Here is a 23,432-nt window from a genome sequence, read left to right on the forward strand (position 1 = left end):
AATTATTAACATTTTGTGATATCGGTTATCCTGAAATTTAAATTAATTACCCAAAAAATATTGTAATTAGTGCAAATTATTGAGATATTCACGTAAGTGTGAAAAAGTTCATATAAATTATCAATTATAATGTTTTAATAATATCACTTTGCTTGTCTATTTTAAATAAATATTTTAAAATTTTGTAAAATAATATAAAAATAAATATAATATTAATTCTTTCAAAGACTTTTTGAAAATCTAAAAAATTATTTTCAAATGTAAATTATTTTTTATGCTAAAAATGCAGAAAATTTGTGCAAAAAAAGCATATTTTCTCTATTAGTATGCAAATTTTGCTTTGCTATAAAAGTAAATAATAATTCAAATTTTTTTTTAATTATTGTTTATAGGTGACAAATATACGTGTCGTTTCGTGTTATTAGTTGTGCTAATATTGCTGTGGTAAGGTAGTGGTATATTGAATTTGTCATATTTTAAGTGACAGGTGACAGGTGACAATAAATAATACTGTAGGAATGTTTCTATTCAAGTAATTCAAGCTAAATTAAAGTTAATTAAGCTTATGCGACCATCGAATTTCTCATATTTTATGTGACAGGTGACAGGTGAGATACTAATATGAATGCTTCTATCCAAGTAATCTAAGCTAAATTAAAATTAATTATATATTTAAGTAATTTAAGTTAAATTAAAGTTAACTAAGTTTATGCGACCATCGAATTTGTCATATTTTAAGTGACAGTGACAGGTGACAGGTGACGACAAATAATACTAATATGAATGTTTGATTTTCTCATATTTCAAGTGACAGTGATAGGTGACAATAAATAATACTGATATAAATGTTTCTATTCAAATAATTCAAACTAAATTAAGGTTAATTAAATTTATGTGACCATCAAATTTCCCATATTTTAAGTGACAGTGACAGGTGACAGGTGACAGTGATAAATAATACTAATATGAATGTTTCAATCCAAGTAATTTAAGCTAAATTAAAATTAATCAAGTTTACCCAACTTTAACAATATATATTCAAAAATGAGATTAAAAAAAAATTACAATTACAATTAAAATTGTTAATTAATAGCTCAAAAATGATTATATGCTTCAGTTATACTTCAAAAACTTCAATATAATTTAAAAATGAAAAGAAAAAAAAATAATAAAATAAGAAATTTATTTAAATTCATTTGTTCGCTTTTTATTTTTTTTTTTGCATTACCATTATTCATTAAAAAATTTATTCATTTAAATTATTTTAAAGAATTTATAAGTCAGAAAAAAATACGAATAAAACTTTAACAAATTTCTTATTGTAACATTTTTTCTTTTCACGAAAGTTTAGAAAAAAAAATGATCGATTGCAAATGAAATTTAATTAAATGAATGATTTATTAGCGTTTAAAATGAATTAATTTTAAATTTGTCAGTAATTTTAATTTAATTCTTAATATTTCCATTTTATTAAATTTATCATTTATCATTTATTACTATCATTAATATTTTATTGAAATTTAATTATTATCGTTTAAAATGAATTAATTTTAAATTTGTCAGTAATTTTAATTTAATTCTTAATATTTCCATTTTATTAAATTTATCATTTATCATTTATTACTATCATTAATATTTTATTGAAATTTAATTATTATCGTTTAAAATGAATTAATTTTAAATTTGTCAGTAATTTTAATTTAATTCTTGATATTTCCATTTTATTAAATTTATCATTTATCATTTATTACTATCATTAATATTTTATTGAAATTTAATTATTATCGTTTAAAATGAATTAATTTTAAATTTGTCAGTAATTTTAATTTAATTCTTGATATTTCCATTTTATTAAATTTATCATTTATTACTATCAATACTATTTTATTGTACCAAAATTTGAATTTATTTTTTTTTTTTTTTGTACAGCTTAAATTTGCATAAAGGTATGCAGTAATGAGCGTTGAAGTGACAGCTGAAAGTGAGCATTCATCATGGATTGATTTTAAACCCGGTCGAAGGTAAGCTAATTAAAAAAAAAAAAGTTAATTAAATTGATTTTAAACTCGGTGGAAGGCTAGCTAATTAAAAAATTTGATTAAACTGATTTTGGATTGATTTTAGGATTGATTTTAAACCCGGTCGAAGGTAAGCTAATTAAAAAAAAATAAATTGATTTAAACTAATAAAAAATTTGATTGAACCTGATCGAAGGTAAGTTAATAAAATTGATTTTGAACCCGGTGGAAGGTTAACTAATTAAAGAAAAGTTAATTAAATTGATTTTGAACCAGGTTTATAGTCGTAGGTTAGCTAATTAAAAATTAATTAAATTGATTTTAAACTTGGTCGAAGGTTGACTTATAAAAAGAAAATTAAATAAATTAATTTTAAACTCGGTGGAAGGTTAGCTAATTAAAAAAAAATTGACTAAACTGATTTTAAACCTGGTCGAAAGTAAATTAATTAAATTGATCTTAAACTTAGTCAAAGGTTAACCAATTAAAAAAAAAAAAAAAAGTTAATTAAATTAATTAGAATTATTTAGGCTAAAAAGTATCTTTTGGCGCACTTTTTTTTTTTTTATCTTCCATTTACGGCGGAAAAAGTTTAAAAAATTAAAAACAAAGAAGAAAAAAAAAATTTTTTTTTTTACTTTCATTTGTAAATTTTGCAAATGATATTTGAGAAATTTAAAATTTAAAATTTTTTTTAAGATTTGGTAAATGGCGGATAAAAAATAAATTAGATGAAGGCGGCTTTGGACAAGTGTATCGTGTGGAACATATTCAACAACGTGGTCGTTATGCTGCATTAAAAGCTGAACCAAATGATATTGAGGGTGGATCAGCAATTAAACTTGAAGTTTGTCAAAAAAAAAAATTTTATAAAATTTTTTTCAAAAAAAAAAAAAAAGCACTTTTGAAAATAAGTATTTTCAAGGGAAATAAAAATTTTTTGTTTTCTGTTTATTAAATTTTTTAATTTAAAAATTAATTTAATTAATAAAAATTAAACAATTTGTGATAATTTAAAGTTAAAGAGTTTTGTCTTGTTTTTTGTTTTTGTTTTTTTAAAAAAAAAGCTTTTGTGATTTAAATGATAATTTAAAGTTAAACTTAAAGTTAAAGACTTTTGTTTTAAACAAAACGATTTTGTGATTTAAATGATAATTTCAAGGTAACTTATAATTAGCAATTTATAGTAGTATAATAATTATTGAATCATCGATGAGCATAATTGTCAAATTTTATAGTTTTTTTAAAAAAAAAAAATTTTTTTTTTTTGAAAAAGAGCTCTAATTAGTTCGAAAATACTTTTTTTGTTAAATTTTTGCTTTTAAATCAAACAAATTTTGTGAAATGATAATTTTGAAATTATAACCAAAATTAATTTTTGAATTTATTTTGTTTTTTAACTTATATTTAACAATTTATAGTAATTTAATAAATACTAAGATAGTGTGATAATTTGAATGATAAATTTAAAGTTATATCAAACGATGTTTTTTTTTTTTTTTTTAAATTTATATTTAGTAATTTGTAGCAATATAAAATAATTATTAAATTGTAGATGAAAATAAAATTTAATTTCTGAAATTACAATTTCTTTCTTTTTTTTTTTTAAATCAACTTATCAAAGGTTGTTTTTTGTTTTTTTTTTTTTTTTTAAATTTAAAATAATTCAGATTATGATAATAAACTTTTTAAATCGTGATGGTGATAAGCCACATGTGGTGAAATTATTTCATGCTGCAAAACATAAAAAATTTTCATATATGATTGTAACATTACTTGGTGAAAATCTTCGAACACTTAAAGTAATTAATATTATTTTTTTTTTTGTTCATTTTAATTTGTAATTAATTAAAATTCATAAATTTATTAAATTTTAAGTTACTAATTAAAACGACAAAATTTATTCAAAAAATGCAATAAATTTGTAATATTCTTTTTTTTTTTTTTTTTTTTTTTTTAAATAACAATAACAAAAGTTTCTGAAGGAAAAAATGTTTTTGAACGTATTTTAGATTATTTGTTGCAAAATATATCAAAAAATATTAATTATATTAAAAAAGTATCAAAAAATATTAAATATATTAAAAAAGTATCAAAAATAAATATATTAAAATTAAAAAAAGAAAATAATTATATTAAATTATATTAAAAATAAGTATATCAAATTTATTATATTAAAAAAGTATTGAAAAATATTAATTATATTAAAAAGTATCAAATAATAAACATATCAAAATTGAAAAAAAAATAAGTATATTAGATTATATTGAAATATATTGAAAAAGTCTCAAAAAATATTAAAATTTAAATTTTAAAATTTTATTTACTTTTATTTAATAAGTCATTTAAATATACAAATTAATTTATAGCAACAAATTTTCTGTTTTTTTTTTTTTTTTAAATGCCAAATTTTTAAATGCTTTTCCTCGACAATACTGCTCCATTTTCTAATTTGTACTTTCAACTTTTCTAAATTTAAAATTTGAAAAGTTAATTTTAAAGCGGTATATTTGCTATAAAAAAATCTAATTAAAATTTAAAAAAATTAAAAATCTAATTTCTGTCATTTTTTTAAAATGTCAAATTTTTAAATGCTTTTCCTCGACAATACTGCTCCATTTTCTAATTTGTACTTTCAACTTTTCTAAATTTAAAATTTGAAAAGTTAATTTTAAAGCGGTATATTTGCTATAAAAAAAATCTAATTAAAAATTTAAAAAATTAAAAATCTAATTTCTGTCATTTTTTAAAATGTCAAATTTTTAAATGCTTTTCCTCGACAATACTGCTCCATTTTCTAATTTGTACTTTCAACTTTTCTAAATTTAAAATTTGAAAAGTTAATTTTAAAGCGGTATATTTGCTATAAAAAAAATCTAATTAAAAATTTAAAAAAATTAAAAATCTAATTTCTGTCATTTTTTTAAAATGTCAAATTTTTAAATGCTTTTCCTCGACAATACTGCTCCATTTTCTAATTTGTACTTTCAACTTTTCTAAATTTAAAATTTGAAAAGTTAATTTTAAAGCGGAATATTTGCTATTTATCTATTAAAATGATACGAAAACAAAACAAAAAAAGAATGTGTTGTGATAAATTTGATAAATTTTTAAAGATAAGTTGTCAAGGAGAATATTTATCAATGGAAACATGGTCTCGAATTGGTATACAATGTTTGTATAGCATAAAATTATTACATGATATTGGCTTTGTACATCGTGACATTAAGCCAGCTAATTTTGTAATGGGACATGAAAGTGACGTTGAGCAAGCAAGATGTGTTCATATTTTAGATTTTGGATTAGCACGGTGATTTGTTTATTTATTTTCTAATTTAAAAGGAAGAGAGATATTTATTTATTTGTTTATTTATCTTTTAATTTAAAAAAAAAGAGAGGTACTTATTTATTTATTTGTTTATTTTTTTTTCTAATTTAAAAGAAAGAGAGATATTTTATTTATTTCTTTGTTTATTTATCTTTTAATTCAAAAAAAAAAAAAAAATGAGATATATTTATTTATTTATCATTTAATTAAAAAAAAAAGAGAGATACTTATTTATTTGTTTGTTTATTTATTTTCTATTTTAAAAAAAAGAGTTATTTCTTTATTCACTTGTTTATTTATTTCCTAATATTAAAAAAAAAAAAAAAAAAAGAAGAGCGCGATAATTATTTATTCATTTGTTTATTTTTTTTCTAATTTTAAAAAAAAAAGAGAGAGATTTATTTATTTATTTATTTTCTAATTGAAAAAGAGAGTGTAAAAGAAATGAAAGAAAGAAAAAAAATTGAATGGAAAAAGCTTCAAAAAAAAAAAATTGATGAAAGAATTTATTTATTTATTTATTTCTAATTGAAAGAAAATATTAAATGAAAAAAAAAAAAAAGAAAATTGATGAAAGAAAAGAAATTATTTTAAGATAAACAAAAATTTAAATATTTACTTCGATTAGAATAAATTAAATATCTATGTAAATAAATTAAATATCAATGTAGATATTTCATTTTTTTTTTCTGAAGTAAAAAATATAAATTGATATGAAATTATCAACATATTACTGATAAAAATAAAATATTTAAATTATAAATGTGACAAATTTATAATCATTTCTTTTTTCTTTAATAAAATAATTTCTAACACAAAATATTGTTATTAATTTAAAAAAAAAAAGTTTTAAATATATTTTTATAAGGAAAAAAACAACAATAAAAAAAAAAAATTAAAAATTTTTATAGAATAAATTTTTCATAAAATTTTTACAGTAATTATGCATTTGAAAAACGTAAAGGTCATTGGATAGCACGTCGAGCACGTCGTTCAGCGGAATTTCGTGGCACAATGCGCTATTGTTCACCATCAGTTCACGAAAAGAAAGAACAGGTGTTGAAATGAGTAAATGAAATAGAAAAGAACAGAAAGTTTGGAGAAAAAAGTAGGAAGGAAAAAGATTTAATTAATTGATAAATTAGAAATGTTGCATTCAATTCCTAGTTGATTACTAATTTTCATTTAAAAGTATTCAAATCTAATTGATTATTAATTTCCATTTAAAAGTATTTAATATCGAATTGATTATTAATTTTCATTTAAAAGTATTCAATATCTAATTGATTATTAATTATCCATTTAAAAGTATTTAATATTTAATTGACTATTTTTTTATTTAATATCTAACTGATTATTTTTTCATTTAAAAGTATTTAATATCTAATTGATTACTATTTTTAATTTGAAAGTATTTAATATCGAATTGATTATTAATTTTCATTTAAAACTATTCAATATCTAATTGATTATTAATTTCAATTTATTACATATTTGTTTTCATTTTATTTTCCATAAAATTACTATTATTCTCTTTTTCTTAATTCATTTTGTTATTTATTAATTTAATAGTAAATTTATATTAAAATTAAGAAAATGTTTATTTCATTTATTTATATTAAAATTAAGAAAATGTTTATTATTTTATTAAAAAAAAAGGAAAAAAATGCAATAAAAATAAATTTAAAACCAAAATATTAGTAATAATATGAAAAATTTGCAAAAAAAAAAAAAAAAAAAAAAAAAAGTAAAAATAAAAATGAAAATTTTTTTTAGGGACGTAAGGATGATATTTGGTCATTAATTTATTTATTAATTGAAATGCATTGTGGCTTACCATGGCAACATGAAAGAGATAAGGAACGATTGGAAATTAAAAAATGAATATAAGTGATAAGGATTTATTATCACATTTTCCAGGTTTTATTATCAGAATTTTCTTTGATTGATTAATTGATTGATTGATTGATTGATTGATTGATTGATTGATTGATTGATTGATTGATTGATTGATTGATTGATTGATTGATTGATTGATTTGATTAATAATTATCAAATATAAACGAGAATACGAAAGAGAAAAAATTGAAAGGAATGATAGAAGATTTCGAAAAGATTAATTGATTAGTGGATTGATTGATCGATTGATTGTTTGCTTGATTGATTGATTGATTTACTGGTTAATCGAGTGATTGATTGATTTTATTAATTAATTAATTAGTTGACTGAATGATTGATTGACTGGTTGATTGAATAATTGATTGATTGGGTGATTGCTTGATTGATTGATTTACTGATTAATCGAGTGAATGATTGATTTTATTAATTAATTAATTAGTTGATTGATTAATTGATTGATTATTTTCTTTTTAAACATTTACATACTTAATTTATTTGAATTTAATTTATTTAAATATATATATTTTTTTTTTTCAAAATATTATTTTATAGAAGAGTTACATCCAATAGTTTCACATTTACGAAATTTAAATTGCTACAATCGTCCAGATTATACAATGATACATAAATGTTTTCTTAAATTAATTAAACGAATTGATGTACACTATGATGATCGATATGATTGGGAATCTGATTTACAACTTCAATATGTGGTGTGGTTTTTTTTTTTTTTTTTAAAAAATTAAATTTAAAGTTAAATAAAAAAAAACAAGTAAAAAAAATTTTATTTTAATTAATTAAATGTAAACAAAAATGCTACCACTATTTTTTTACTCTTTTGAATGCTACTTTATTTATATAAATAAGTGCTTTTTTTTTTTTTTTTAATTTAATACAAAAATTAAAAATTACAAAATTAAATAAAATTTGCTTAATAGTACAAAAAAAAAAAAAAAAAACAAGTAAAAAAAATTTATTTTAATTAATTAAATATAAGCAAAAATGCTATCACTATTTTTTTTTTCTCTTTTAATAAGCATTTTAATTCGTTTTCTTAAAAAAAAAAAAATTAAATTCTAATTTTAATTAAAATCTTTTCTTTTTAATTAAATTTTCAAATTCTTTGTTTTTTTTTTTTTTTTTCAATTAAAAATTTCAAAATTCGTTTTTTTTTTTTTTTAGTTAAAGCATCGAAAAAAACGACCAGAATATGAGCATGCTGAAGAATTTTTTGCATCTGATCCAATCAAAGTAAATGGACCACCACCAGCTGAATTAAATATGCGTCGAAGTAATGAATGATTTTAATTTTTTATTTGTTTTTTTGAATTCAAATTTAAATTTTTCACTTAAATTTTTTAAATTCAAATTCAAAAATAACAAATTGAAAATTTTTGAAACAATTTTTAAATTCTTAATTTGATTATAACAACGAATCAAAACTGATTTCGTCTGCATTTTCTTTTATGCGTCGAAGTAATGAATGATTTTAATTTTTTATTTTTTTTTTAAATTCAAATTTAAATTTTTTAAATTCAAATCCAAAAATAACAAATTAAAAATTTTCAAATTCATAATTTGATTATAACAATTGAGTTAAAATTGATTTCGTCTGCATTTTTTTTTAATTTCATTTTTTTTTTTTTTTGTAAAATTTAATTTTTTTTTTTTTTTTTAAAAGAAAATTTTACAGATAAAACAGCGGAAGATTTAGAAGAAATGTTGGCTAATAATTCATCATTATTAAAAGCAAAAATACAACATAAAGAACAAAAAAAAAAACATTGAATTGATAAAATTTGCAAATTATAATTTGTTGATAATTTGAAAATTAAAAATTATATTCATTATTGGTGTTAAATCAATTTCAAATTATATTTCAAAAATAAATTTGTAAGTTAAAAAATTAAACAATAAAATTTAAATTATATTCAAATTTAAATTATATTTTGAATAAGTTAAGTTAAAATAAAGTAAGTTAAAAAAAAAAAAAAAAACAATAAAATTTAATCTTTAAATTAATATTTAAAGTCAATAATGTTAAAAAAAAAATAAAAAAAATACCTTTAAAAAAAAAAATGAAAGCTAATATTTTAGCATTTTGCTAAAAGTAATGACTAGGCTAATAAATAAAATAGCCAAGGATATTATTCAAATATATTTTGTATTTTTAAAACAATGAATTAAACATTTGTTTTCTTTTTGTTTTTATTTATTTATTTATTTTTTTATTTCGATGAAAATGAAATTACAGCAACAATAATTTCAAAATGATGTGATTAAGCTGCTTTTAATGTTATCTAAAATAATATTCATCATCAAAAAAAGTTTTATATTTGTTATCTAAAAAAAGTTATCTAAAATAAGTTTTATATTTGATAAAAAATTTTAATTAAGTAATTTAGCAAATTAAAATTTAATTCACAAATTCCGATTAAATTATTTTCTCAAATCGATTAATTTTTATAATTTAAATGGAAAGAAGAGAAGAAAATTAAACGCATTATAATGTTTGCTAATTATATAAGAAATAATTTTATTGCAAATTTAATCATTCGCTTTTTTTTTTTTTAATAAAATAAATTTGAAATAAATAATAATTGCAGAAATTTGCAAAAAGAAAAGAAATATTTCAAAAAGATTTAATTTAAAAAAAAAAATTAATTTATTTGATTTTATTATATCACATAAAATAATGTCTGAAAGTAATAATTTTAAATAATAATAATAGTATCAATAAATTTATTTGTTTATTTCACATAGAAATAATAAAATCATTTTTCTATTCGCAATTTTTTTTTACAAAGTTATTTTCAACTTTTCTTTTTTTTGAATAAAGTTTAAAATTATTATTAATTTAGTAATTCTAAATAATAATAATAATATCAATAAATTTATTTATTTATTTTACATAGAAATAATAAAATAATTTTTCTACTCGCAATTTTTTTTACGAAATTATTTTTAACTTTTTTATTAAATAGAGTTTAAAATTATTATTAATTTATAATATTTGAAAAATTTTTCTACATTAGCTAATTCATTCCAATTTTTTTCTATTTATAGCCAAAAAAAAAAAAATTCTTTCGTCATTTGAATATGTTTATTGCTTATTTGAAGCATTGATCTATTATTTAATGCATTAATAAAACAGCTAAACTTAAGATTTGTTTACTTCCATTTTCATTTCCTTTCTTTCTTTCTTTCTTTCTTTTACCCTCCTCTCTCTCTCTCCCTCTCTCCCTTTCTCATTTCTTATGTTACTTTTTTGTTATATTTTATTTTGACATCAATAAAAAAGCTAAACTTAAGATTTGCTTACTTCCATTTTCATTTCCTCTCTTTCTTTCTTTTACCCTCCCTCCCTCTCTCTCTCTCCCTTTTATTTTTCATGCAACTTTTTTGTTATATTTTATTTTTATAATTTGCTGCATTTTGTTTTTTTTTTTTAGCATTTAACAGAGAAAATTTATTCAAATAATTTGAGTTTATAATTTTTAGTTAAAATTTTTTTCAAATAATTTTTAGCTATTTTCAATTAATTGAGTTTATATTTTTAGCTATTTTCAATTAATTGAGTTTTATTTTTAGCTATTTAAGCTTTTTTTTTTTTTTTAATAACTTTTAGCTATTTTTAACTAATTTGAGATTATAAAATTGAGATTGTAATAACTTTTAGCATTTAAGCATTCGAGAAAACATTTTTCAACTATTTCACCTGTCGCATAATATCATTTGTGATTATAAATTATGCTAAAATAACAATAACAATTATAATAATAAGTTCAAAGTAAAATGAAATTGGTAAATTTGTAAAAAATATGAAATATTATTGTAAAAAATATGAAATATTAATTAAGCAAATAAATAATTTGTTTACAAATCACAAATCACAGTAATATATTCCTATAATTTGTTTACCATATCAAATTACAGTAATATATTTTCACAATTAGTTTACAATCACAAATTACAGTAATATATTTTTATAATTTGTTTACAATCACAAATCACAGTAATATATTCCTATAATTTGTTTACCATATCAAATTACAGTAATATATTTTCACAATTAGTTTACAATCACAAATTACAGTAATATATTCCTATAATTTGTTTACAATCACAAATCACAGTAATATATTCCTATAATTTGTTTACAATCACAAATCACAGTAATATATTCCTATAATTTGTTTACAATCACAAATTACAGTAATATATTTTTATAATTTGTTTACAATCACAAATTACAGTAATATATTTTTATAATTTGTTTACAGTCACAAATTACAGTAATATATTTTTATAATTTGTTTACAATCACAAATTACAGTAATATATTTTTATAATTTGTTTACAATCACAAATTACAGTAATATATTTTTATAATTTGTTTACAGTCACAAATTACAGTAATATATTTTTATAATTTGTTTACAATCACAAATTACAGTAATATATTCCTATAATTTGTTTACAAGTCATCGAAATATATTATTGGCATTTAATAAAAGCCTTTATGGCAGTAATTTTTAATTTTTAATTATCAGATGAATGATGTCATAAATGCAAATTAGGTTTGAAAGTGATATGACGTTAAAAGGTAAATAAGAAATTTGCTAAGCTAATTTAATATAAAATATCCATTACTTTAGGAAAGAAAAAAAAAAAAAATTTTTTTTCTTTTCTAGAATTTAAAAATGAAAAAATGACTTTTTTAAATTTTAGAAAATTGATTAAATTAGTAAAAATTTGAAACTTTTAAGCTTTTTTATTTTCTGTTTTTCCATTTTTGTATTACCATTTTTAATTTTCGATTTTTGTTTTTTTTTTTAAGTTTTTAAGTGCAATTTCAACTTTTAATTTTTAATTTTTTGTAACCAGACTAAATCTAAAATTTTTCTTTTCTTGCTAATATAAAGAAAAATATGCTGAAATTTCAGAAATAACTTTGAAATTTATTCTCAATTGAAAATTGATTCTTTAAAATTTTAAAAAAAGTAGCATTTATCACAATAATATCACGTCATTCTTCAATTTTATTCATTTATTTTATTTTTATTTATTTAATTTTTTTTTCGTTTGTTTTTTTAGGTGTGATTTTAATGATTAATAATTTATTATTAAATGTTGATTATTTATCATTGAATATTGATCACTTATCACTGAATATTGATCATTTATCATTAGATACTAATCATTTATCATCAAATATTAATCATTTATCATTGAATATTGACCATATATCATTGATTATCAATTATTTGTTATTGAATTTTGATCATTTATCATTGAATATTGATCATTTATCATTGAATATTGATCATTTATCATTGAATATTGATCATTTATCATTGAATATTGATCATTTATCACTGAATATTGATCATTTATCATTTTTAGATTGTTTTTTAATGATCTTTTTGAAATTTTGAAACAAAAAAAAAAAAAACGATCAAATTTGTGATACATTCGATATGATCGCTTGGTGGTTCACATTTATTTATATTCTATTGATTTATGATAAAATTGAAATTACTACAGAGCTGAATTCGTCTGTACCATTCAGTGTAACTCGAATTGAGGTATATATTTTCCGGTTTTCCAGTTTTCCGGTTTTTTTTTTTTGTTTCATACGCGATTTTTTACTTTTCTCTAAATTCCTATATATTTAAAGTTATTCCTCATTCATTTATAGATTTATTTTTAATTTTTGTAATTCTTCTTATTTTCAAAAATTATTTTATGCATTGTGCTATTAAATTTGTAAAATTTTTTTATTCACAAAATTTTAAATTTAAAAAAAAATTATTAATTTCAATTAAATTTGAATTTATTTCAAAATTTTTTAAAAAAAAAATAATATTTTAGGAATTATTTCGTGTTTTATATGGATCAAAACCATTATTTTTGGTACGACGAAATAGCAAACAGCAAGAAAAATATATGGAATATAGCTGATTTGTACTGAATAATTTCAGGTTGCAAAAAAATAAAAAAATAATAATATTTGAAAATTTGAAATGCATAAAATTATTTGAATTGAAATTATCATTCAAATAATGCATAAATTATATTTAATTTTAGGATGTCTTCATCATGCATATTACACAACAAAATTTTTTATCATTAAAAAATGAATTTATAAAGAAAAAAAAAATGAAAAAAAAAATTAAATTAAAAATTAAATCAAATTTCATTCTTATAAATTCAATTTATTTTGATAAATTATATCAATAAAATATTTAAATATGTTTAAATAAAATATTACAACATTATTTATATGCAACATTTTAAAATCAAAATTAAAACTAAAAAAAGCTCTTTAAAAACTTAGTAAAACTAAAGATATTGTCACATGTGGAATAAATAATAAATAAATTTGTAAATTATCAATTTAGATTTTTTAAGTTAAATAAATTTAGAACTTATTTAGGAAAAATTAGAAATTGAAAAATTCTTCATGCAAAATTTATTTCATAGTAACGTTTTAAAAGCTTAAAATTTATTTAATAATAACATTTTAAAATTAAAACTAAAAAAAAAAATCATTAAAAACTTAGTAAAACTAAAGATATTGTCGCATGTGGAATAAATAATAAATAAATTTGTAAATTATCAATTGAGATTTTTAAAGTTAAATAAATTTAGAAATGATTTAGGAAAAAATAGAAATTGAAAAATTTGTCATGAAAAATTTATTTAATAAATTTATTAAAAATTTATTTATATAATAGCAATTAGCTAATAATTTTTGTTTAATTATCAACTTTGCTAATTAATTATGCAATTTTTTGCTATTATATATGATTAGCTAATTGCTTATTAAATTTTTTCTTTTTTGAATTAATTAAAAATTATTAACAAATATTAAGTTTTGAATTTATTAAGTTTAACATTATTAAATTTTTGAATTATAAATTTATCATTATATATTAATATACATATTTTGTAAACATATTTGATTGTTTATGCAAATAATTTTGAAAATTATCAATTAAATTTTTTTTAAGTTAAACAAATTTAGAATTAATCGATTTAGAAATTGAAAATGCAATTTTTTAACAAATATTGAAGAAAAAAAAAAAAAAAAGGAAATCATAAAATATTTAAATACTTTATAAAATATGAATAAATAATAAATAAATAAATAATTTATAATTTTATATAAATGTTATAACTTTTATTACTATTTATAACCTGAATGAAAGAAGAAAAAAAAATTAGTAAATATTTGTTGAAAATTTTTAGAAAAAAAAAAAAAAAAATCCATTAATAAAAATATTTTTTAGTTTTTCTTTTGGTATAAATTTTTTTTTTTTTTTTTTTTTTGCTCGAATAATTCCATTGCTAACACTTAAAGTAAATATATTTGCTATGATATTGCATATTTTTGAATCTTTTAATGCTATATATAAAAATTAAATTTTAAAAATCATTAAAAAAAAAAAAAGAATGCAAAATTATATTTTCAAATTTTAGAAATAATAGATTTCCTTTTTTTAAAACTGTGAATTAATAAATTTGAAGATGAAATACATTCTCATATAAGTTTATAGATTAAATTTTAAATTAAAATTGTATAAATTGTAAAAGAAATGAAGAAATAGAGTTTAAATTTTGAATGAAAGTAAGAAAAAAAAAGCAAAATTTAAGAGAAAATTGTTTTGTTTACTAATTTTTGTTGACAATTTTTTAATTTTTTTGAAATTAAGTATTTAAGTTACAAATATGACATAAAATTAGAATTAAATTTGAATATAAAATATTCAATTTTTCATTTATAAATTATCTAAATTAGAGTAAATATGTTAAAATTATTTAATATGAAATTATATTTATTGAATAAAAAACGACACCACTCATTCAACTATTAATTTTTCATATATTTGGAGAGAAAAAAAAAAAAAAAACTTTAAAATAAAAGCACAAAATGATTGAAATAATATTTGCAAAAGATATTTTCCATTTTAATTTCAAATTATAGCAGTATAATTAGTTATCGAATATATTTCATTTCTTTCACATATGAAAGTGGAAAATATAATACATATAAAAATATATCATTTTGTAAATTATTTTGCAACTATTGTTGAAATAAATTTAGCAGACTTAATTATTGCTATTAGAAATTTTCATTTAGCAATTTTCATTAGCATTTAAACATTCAATACTTCAAATACTTTTTTTGACAAAAAAAAAAAAAAAAAAAAAACTTTCTGATAATTCTAGTCTAAAAATAATTCCTTATTTTAATATTCATATTTAAATTGAAGGCTTCATTAGATGACAAAATTTTTTAGTAGTTCAAATCAAAAGTTAATTAATAATGTTATCTCTTAACATTATATAACTTTTCTTCAGAATCATTTTTCATCTCTCATATTCAAACAGAGAGTAATACTTTAATCTTTGTACATATGTATATATTTCAATGAAAAATCAAATAACTGAATATGAAACATGATCAAAATATAGCATATAATAAATTGAAATGACACAATTTGTATATCATACATGAAATAAAAATTTACTAAAATAAAATCTAAGGCAAAAAAAAAAAAAAATAATAATTTTGCAAAAGCAGCAAATTTCATCAATTCCATTTCACATTCTTGCATTTTCTCATTTTATTATTTGAAAAAATGAAAACTTTCTAATTATTTATTGCATCTATTAGCAAGATTATAGTGAAATGAAGCTTGCAACATCGTCAAAAAAAAAAATTTGAAAAAAATGAAAAAAAAAAGCATAATTCTACAGCACTTGGCAAAAAAAAAAAAAAACCAAATCTATTAACTATCGTTAAAATATTCTCAAAAAAAAAAAAAAAAAATGCCTAAATTTTGATCAAATTTTGAAAAATAATTTCTTTTTCTTTTTTTTTTTTTTTTTTTCTACTCAAATTTTGATCCTTTCTTGAATGCCCATGTTCGTAAAGGTGTTGCTCCTTGTCGTCTTCCTATTACTTTACCGAATGACTTTTCATCATCTTCATAATCACTATGTTGCCTTGATGCAGCAATCATATTTCGACGCTCAACGGTTGCATTACGTCCTAATGTTACCGTTTCTGCGGTATATTGTTGCCGTTGTTGCGCAGCGTAATTATTTGATAATTCAACTGCTGTCCGCAACATTTCCTGATGAAATTGTCGTGAATGATCTGTATTCAATGTACGTGTTAAACTCTCAATTGCTGCAAATAGTTTACGATTTGCAAAAATGGTACTGTTGAGTTGTTGTGATGATGTTACGGCAGGCTCATGCAATGCTACATGTTGAATATTTCGTCGTAACTCATACGGTTCATCATGTTGACGTTGTTCAACTATATGACCTCCACCCATTCTTCGATGCTCTGTCATTCCTTCAGTTGCTGCTACTGCTTCTAAAATTAACAACACAACAAATATTCCTAATGAAATCTAGCAAAAATAAAATAAACATGTTATATATTAATATTATTTCAAAATAATTCAAGTTTCTTTTGTTCTTTTTTTTTTCTTTTTTTTTTGATAAAACTATGAATCTTTACATTTAATTATTGCATTAAATACTGATACGGATATAGAATTATTTACTACTTAAAAAATAAACACGATGCAAACAAAAACCCTTCTCTTTTCTTCTCCCTTCTTTAAAAGAAGCATATTATGATAACAAACTTCGTTCAAGACGATCCACTTCGGTTAATACATCATTGTATTCACGCATCACTTCATCATCAGCATTATCAATGTTGATCTGATCGACATTATCTACATCCACATCATTATCATTATCATCATTACCGTCTCTATCTCTATCTTCATCTCCATCACCAATGTCATCATCATCATCACCATCACCATTATCATCATCATCGTCATCGCCATCATCATAATCTTGTAGTAGATAATACTGCACATCGCTATTTTCCTCACTATTACGCAAGAAACCATCTGTTGCTTTCTCGTCTCTATCACCAGGTAATACAGATAAGCTAACATGATTGCCCTGCTGTAATACGCGTTTACCAGGCTCCTTGAAAAGAACACAATAACAATCTTTGTTTTTTTTTTTTTAAGTTCCTATAATTTTTTACATTTTCCGCCATAAAATCTCCTGGCTTGAAAAACTCATAAGAATTCTTTTAAAAATCATTTTTAAAATTTTGATTTAGTCAATTTGAACTAAGTGATTTGAGAAGACATTAGGAAAACATAGAAATTCACTAACGGTTCTGTTGGAAAATAGTGAAATTTGTTCTGGTGGCTCTGGCACAATACTATCTCTTTCGAAAGAACCAGATGGAGCTGGTTCTTGATCGGTGGTATAAATTTCACTTTCGCTAACCACATCCAGTAATTCAAGACATCCATTCTCACCACTACCAGCTCCTGAGATACTGTAAAAAAAACAAAAACAAAAAACAGTCATTTCTTTTATAACGAATAAATTTTTTCAATAAAATAATTAGAAATATAATAAAATGCATCAAATATCACTTATGAACATATGAATATTTTAAAAATGTGCTTTCTTATCAATATATGTTACCTTTATATGAACTTCAAAATTCTATGTTATATAACATAAATCCTTAAGATAAATTATGTTTTCAAAACATTAAAGATTAACATAAAAAAAACAAACCATGATTGATCACCATCATCATCAAGTTCTTCAACTTCACCACTGAAATTACTGAAAATTAAAGTATAAAAAGAAATCAAAAAATAAAAAAATAACAAAATTTACAAATGTAAATTGAACAGTTGGTAAAAAACAAAAAAAAAAAAAAAAAAAAAGAATTAACAAGAATGCACTCTTTGATTTTTTTCTAAAAATTAAATTGATTCATACTACTTTATCTAGATTATTCCTAACAATTGATAGAAAAAAAAAAAAAAATAATATGAAGCAAACCTTCCTTCATTTCGGAAACTATAATTCGCAGTGTCATAATTTCCTCTTTTCATACCTCTTCGTGTAGCAGATGGTGGAGGAATATTACGCCACCAATCTTTACTACCAACTCGATCAATATTTTCGATACCAGCATCGTGTGCTCGCTTCTGCAATGATATCTTAGGCAAATATTATAATATATATGATCAGTTCTTTTCATAAATAACTGCTACGAAACGAAAATGAAAACAAAATTTTCTACAGGCAAACATTCATTCGTAGTTTCATTAAATCATAATTAACTCTAACAAAAAATCCAGAAAAAAGTCAACTCTAATTAAAGTTTTTTCAAAAGTTAGCTCATCAAACTTCAAATGGCAAATAAAATGCACTCAAATATGCTTTTCTATTAGGTTTGTTTAAAATGATTTCAAGCACCTTATATTGATAATTTGCCAGGAAAAAAAAAAGAAAGCAAAATATTTTTCTACTTTTTCTACTGTCGAGAAATATTACAAAAATATTTCGGAATAATTGAATAACTGAATCAAATAATGTAGAAATTCCTGGCATAAAGTTGTTAAATTTGGAATATTTTTTAGACAAATGATTCATTACATAATATTTTCAAACAACTAAGTTTATATCTAACTATTAAAAAGTTGTAAACTCATAATCAGGATTAATTCAATAAATACAACCCTTTAATTTACTGAGAATTCTCTTTATCCTATCATCTTCTCAGCTCATTTACTGACCAAAAAAAAAAAAAAAAGATTTTATTCATGTTTACACCATTCGTAAACAATGATACTTGGTTTGATCCAATTTCACTACCAAAACTGCGTTAAATCGCTACTAAACAATAGTCTCAATCAAATTCCTACAAAATTTTCCTGAGAATAATCAAGAAAAACGATTTAATGATCAATTCTACCGGAAATATTCTGTGATTATAGTCTCATCAGACATATGAAAAATAAACCCTTCGTTAATGGATGAAACCTTTTGCTACAACTATTCGTCTGCCGAACGCCAAAAATCTCCATTACTAACACAGATACAAGTAATGTAAACATAGCTAACAAAAAGTAGAATTTTCTCATTAATGATTTACAAATAAAGTATAGAGAGTGAAAAATGAAATAAACAAACATAAAAAGAAACTAACAGCACTTCTCCATAGTTTCATGATAACTTTGTTCATCACATCCCACGTCGGATATTCATCTGAATTTAGCAAACCTTTAGGTGCCAAACTCTCTGCTCTGAGAGCTCGTAACCGACCCTAAAAATGAAAAAAAAAAAAAAGAAAACCAGATGATTCACAGAAATACTGACTCATAGAGGATACTTTTGGGGGTGAAACTACCAAATACTGCTCAATAATATATATATAAACACATACTTAATTGATTTTGTTGCCTAGCTCGTATTGCTGAAGCTACCTTATAAGCCGACCCATCCATCATTTTTGTTTTATAATTTTATAATTGAAAATTCTTTGTGAACCTTGGAGAAAAAATGATAATTACCCTATTCCAAGCCTCTTTCGGGCTCATAATAGCGTTGTAAACATCAAGACGAGCTTCCCTATCGAACTGTCGGTTAACAATATTGGAAAATGTAAACAATTCACATTTTAAATTGTGGACTGGATTAACATCACCTACCAAATGACCTGTAATAAAAAAAAAATGAAATGTGCAAATATCAGCTTGAACTTGCAATTCAATTACATTAATCTCCCTTAAATTAACATCGGAAACTATGCAATCAGCAGTAAACAAAATTGGCATTGGTATTTCAGCAAATTATTCTAGAATTTAACCAATCATTTATTGGTAGGATTTAAATAAAAAATTCAGAAATAACCATCAGCAAGTTTTATTTGGGCAATTGGATCGCCAGGTTCCTTTGCCATTGTCTCACATCCTGAACAACGATAATAACATCGTGAATTGCGTGCTTGGTTTAGTCGATAAACACGAAACCTGATAAATAGTAAATAGTTGAATATTATATGAATATCGTATTTATTTCAGATAAAACACACATGCAATATTCCTAACCATAAAATACTTTAAATTTTAAGTCTAAAACTAGAAATTCTAAACTTTAAAAATGATAAATAGGACCAACTTATCAGTCCCAGTAACAGGGATGGCGATATCAGTCCATTTAAAGCGTCGATTTAGAAGGAATACATAAGGATGCAACATTAACGGGCGCTGACCGGTTATTAATTCTTGAAGAAGAGCACATCTGCAAAAAATTAAAACAAATAAGACGAAGTAAACATGTAACTATAACTTTAGCAAATTTTAAGACTTAAAGTTCTCAAACAAATTATTTTTTTATATAGCAAATATATACATTCTTCAAATCCCTCAAATCACCTCCACAAATATTATCATTTTGGAATTAAACTTGAAAACACAGGCAATATAAACTTATAATATTCATCATAATCATTTCTTGCATTTTTTTTCCACTCCTAACACCCAATATATTAGTTAAAAATCAAGTTTGAAAGAAGGAAATTAACTAGATCGATGGAATGATAAATGTTTCATTTAGAAGAACATCACACTCTACCTTTCTCTATCTTCGTCTGTAAAATATTCTTCTGAATTATCAGTCTTTTGCAACGGCACATTGAATACAACTGATGAAGCTAATCCTTTACTGGCTTCTGCAAACGCCTGCTGAAATATATTCATCCTATGTAACTATAAATCTTGAGTGAAAAATAAGTCATCAATTTATTTCAGTTTGAAAAAAAAAAAAAAAATCAACGTCTTACAACATTTAATTAATTAATAAGAAGCAACTAGACATAAAAGAATATTTGAACATCAAAGTATATGAAGTTTTTGAAGGTATTTACGGATGTGGTCGTCGCGTATATATTATTGATGGCGAAAACTTTGTGCTAAACAATCAGGAGAAATTGATAGTTCCATTCAGGGGTTAACAGAAATATGGATAAAAATCTTTAAAAAATACCAAAATCTATTTGAAACAATTAAAAATAAATAAATCACATCCTTACCTGGAATTGTGCGATTTGAGCAGGATGCAAATCACCCAAAGTTATAGTACCAAGCACTTTCGGCTGCTGTTGCTGACATAGTTGTGGCTGTAAATTAGCAGAAATATCCCTAAAAATGGAAGTCTCATTCTCTAACTCTTCAATATTATTGCAAATAAATATTGCAAAAAAAAAAAGTTTTACATTTCATTATTCTAAAAATAAAGAATTTAAAACATTCCCCATACTTTTTTATTCTTCATATTCGTTAGTGATGCTCAATATATCATGTAATTTAAAAAAATAATTACTAACAAATTTCGCTATATAATACTGAAATCTGGGTGACATGTAAAATTAGATGCAGAACGGTAGCATATTTAAGTTCAATTAAAATTAAATTTAAGTAATAATGACTTACATCTTTCCATCACTGTTAATACTATGTTGAACTTCAACACCATTGACATAATTCTGCAATATCCAACAAATGTGAATTTTAAATAAATCTTTATCAATCATTAAAGGTTACTGATGTGAAACTTAAGAAAGTATGACGTTTCTTTAGCCGCATCTACATGACACCTTGCTAGAATAATATAAGTTTGTGAATGTAAAAAAAAAAAAAAAAAAATCGAATGATAACTTCAGCTTAATTAGTAATGCATGATCAATTAAAATTAAGGGAAGAAAATTTAATACCTGGAAATTATTGGTAATAGAATCAGCGCCAAATGAATCAGCAATCTGATCAGCAGCTTCTTCATCTGTTATTTCTCCGCGAAGTGCCCGAACAAATGCCTTCTCAATTAAGGTAGTTAGCATGGAAGCTAAAAAAGGAAATAAAAAATGCAACTTTGTTAAAGCAAATCAGTGCAAACGTACGTTCAAATTTCCGCCATTTTTTATCGTCCGATCAAATACAGAAAGTTTATATTTCTCGGGTATCTTTTGTTTTTAACATTTTTCGATTCAATTTCACTAACACATGCAAATGATTGTTTAATGGGTAAGTTTTACATAAGCAAAAAAAAAAGTACTTTGGATTAGCAAAGATTTATTACACTAGTACTCGCTTCCGGTTCACATCTTAGACTAAATCACAGCTAATGTTTGAACTAGAAGTTGCAGCCTGCTTTCATGACACGTTTTACGTTTAGAAACTGGAAACATCACCGTTAAGTAACTGAAAGAATTTATTCAAAATATGATACATCGCAATCAAAATTTCACAGCATACAATGTAAAATATGCAAAATTTTTAAATAAAAAAGTATCCCATAGAGAATCGAAAAGAAAAAATGCCACTAATTCTGTTAAACAAAAAAAAAAAAAAGTTACTAAAATAAATAAATCATTTAAAATATATATATATATGTTACTTTAAAACAATCTAATCACAATTTTGATAAATTTACATAACTGAACAAAGGACATTGGATTAGTACAAGTTCATCAGATTGACATCTACTTTCAATACTAATAACTAGCAAAAGTAAAAAGTATAGTTTCAAAGTAAAAGTATGCAACTTTGAAGTAGTATAAAGTGAAGTAATTATGCACTGACGTGAAATAATTTCATATATGTATGAAAATGGAATCACTACGTCTTATTCTAGTATTCACACGTGACGTGAAGATACTATACGTGTGGAAAAAGAAAAAAAAAAACAATATGACCAACCTAAATTGAAAAAATAAACCAAAGAAGCAATGAAATAAACTTCGTTAGAGTGATTCGAAATCGTTGCATCTCAATCGATCGAAACGCGTAGCGTTAAAATGCGTGGACCGCGTTTTCTGCTGTATGTTTGAAGGTATAGGAACAACTGGGACAATAGCTTTTGGGTGTTACGTTTGGGAGTTTGATTGTTTACGTGTTTGACGTTTACGTGCGTCATGTTTACATAGTGATTATAGATTAATCCTTCTTTTTTGGACGAGAATTTTTTTTAGTTTTTCTATTATTTTGGAGAAGAGTGAGAGAAAGAAGTGGCATGAAATTTTTCAGATAAATATTAGCCTATGAATGAAAATACTAAAAAATTCCACTCATAGGGAAAAGAATTTATCATGAATTAACTTATGGAAATTTATTTCAGACATTGGAAGGGGTTTTTTTTCTCTTTTTTTTTTTTTTAAAGAAGGTAATGTTGACGAATACAGTTGTTATTTGAAATATTTAATTTACAGCGGTTTTTTTTTTTTTTTTTTTTTGAGAAAAACTATTGCATAGATATGCTAAAGTTTTACTACT

At 21.6% G+C, this 23,432-nt stretch overlaps 3 protein-coding genes across 4 annotated transcripts; 2 read left to right on the forward strand and 1 right to left on the reverse strand.

The window, feature by feature from the left end:
- Positions 1-1,956: 1,956 nt before the first annotated feature.
- Positions 1,957-7,230, forward strand: Bm11717 (Serine/threonine-protein kinase K06H7.1, putative; the record flags this gene model as incomplete). Its single annotated transcript, XM_043075999.1, has 6 exons — positions 1,957-2,021; positions 2,718-2,865; positions 3,689-3,820; positions 5,135-5,328; positions 6,285-6,402; positions 7,123-7,230. The coding sequence occupies 6 exons, from the start codon at positions 1,957-1,959 to the stop codon at positions 7,228-7,230; spliced, it is 765 nt and encodes a 254-aa protein (XP_042931933.1).
- A 632-nt stretch (positions 7,231-7,862) lies between these two features.
- Bm18091 (Uncharacterized protein) lies at positions 7,863-8,547 on the forward strand (the record flags this gene model as incomplete). Its single annotated transcript, XM_043076000.1, has 2 exons — positions 7,863-7,958; positions 8,428-8,547. 2 exons carry the CDS (start codon positions 7,863-7,865, stop codon positions 8,545-8,547), a joined length of 216 nt encoding a protein of 71 aa, XP_042931934.1.
- Positions 8,548-16,145: 7,598 nt separating this feature from the next.
- Bm9421 (uncharacterized protein) lies at positions 16,146-22,000 on the reverse strand (the record flags this gene model as incomplete). 2 transcript variants are annotated; one of them, XM_043076001.1, is made up of 13 exons in its annotated part: positions 16,146-16,639; positions 16,917-17,274; positions 17,470-17,638; positions 17,887-17,928; positions 18,160-18,308; positions 19,313-19,429; positions 19,677-19,822; positions 20,017-20,135; positions 20,284-20,406; positions 20,740-20,849; positions 21,197-21,305; positions 21,597-21,649; positions 21,878-22,000. In XM_043076001.1, 13 exons carry the CDS (start codon positions 21,998-22,000, stop codon positions 16,146-16,148), a joined length of 2,112 nt encoding a protein of 703 aa, XP_042931935.1. The 2 variants fall into 2 exon arrangements, with proteins under 2 accessions (XP_042931935.1, XP_042931936.1); XM_043076002.1 differs by having other exon boundaries at positions 17,887-17,937.
- Positions 22,001-23,432: the final 1,432 nt, after the last annotated feature.

This window comes from Brugia malayi (assembly GCF_000002995.4).
Source record: "Brugia malayi strain FR3 genome assembly, contig: Bm_v4_ChrX_scaffold_001, whole genome shotgun sequence".
Classification (NCBI taxonomy): domain Eukaryota; kingdom Metazoa; phylum Nematoda; class Chromadorea; order Rhabditida; family Onchocercidae; genus Brugia; species Brugia malayi.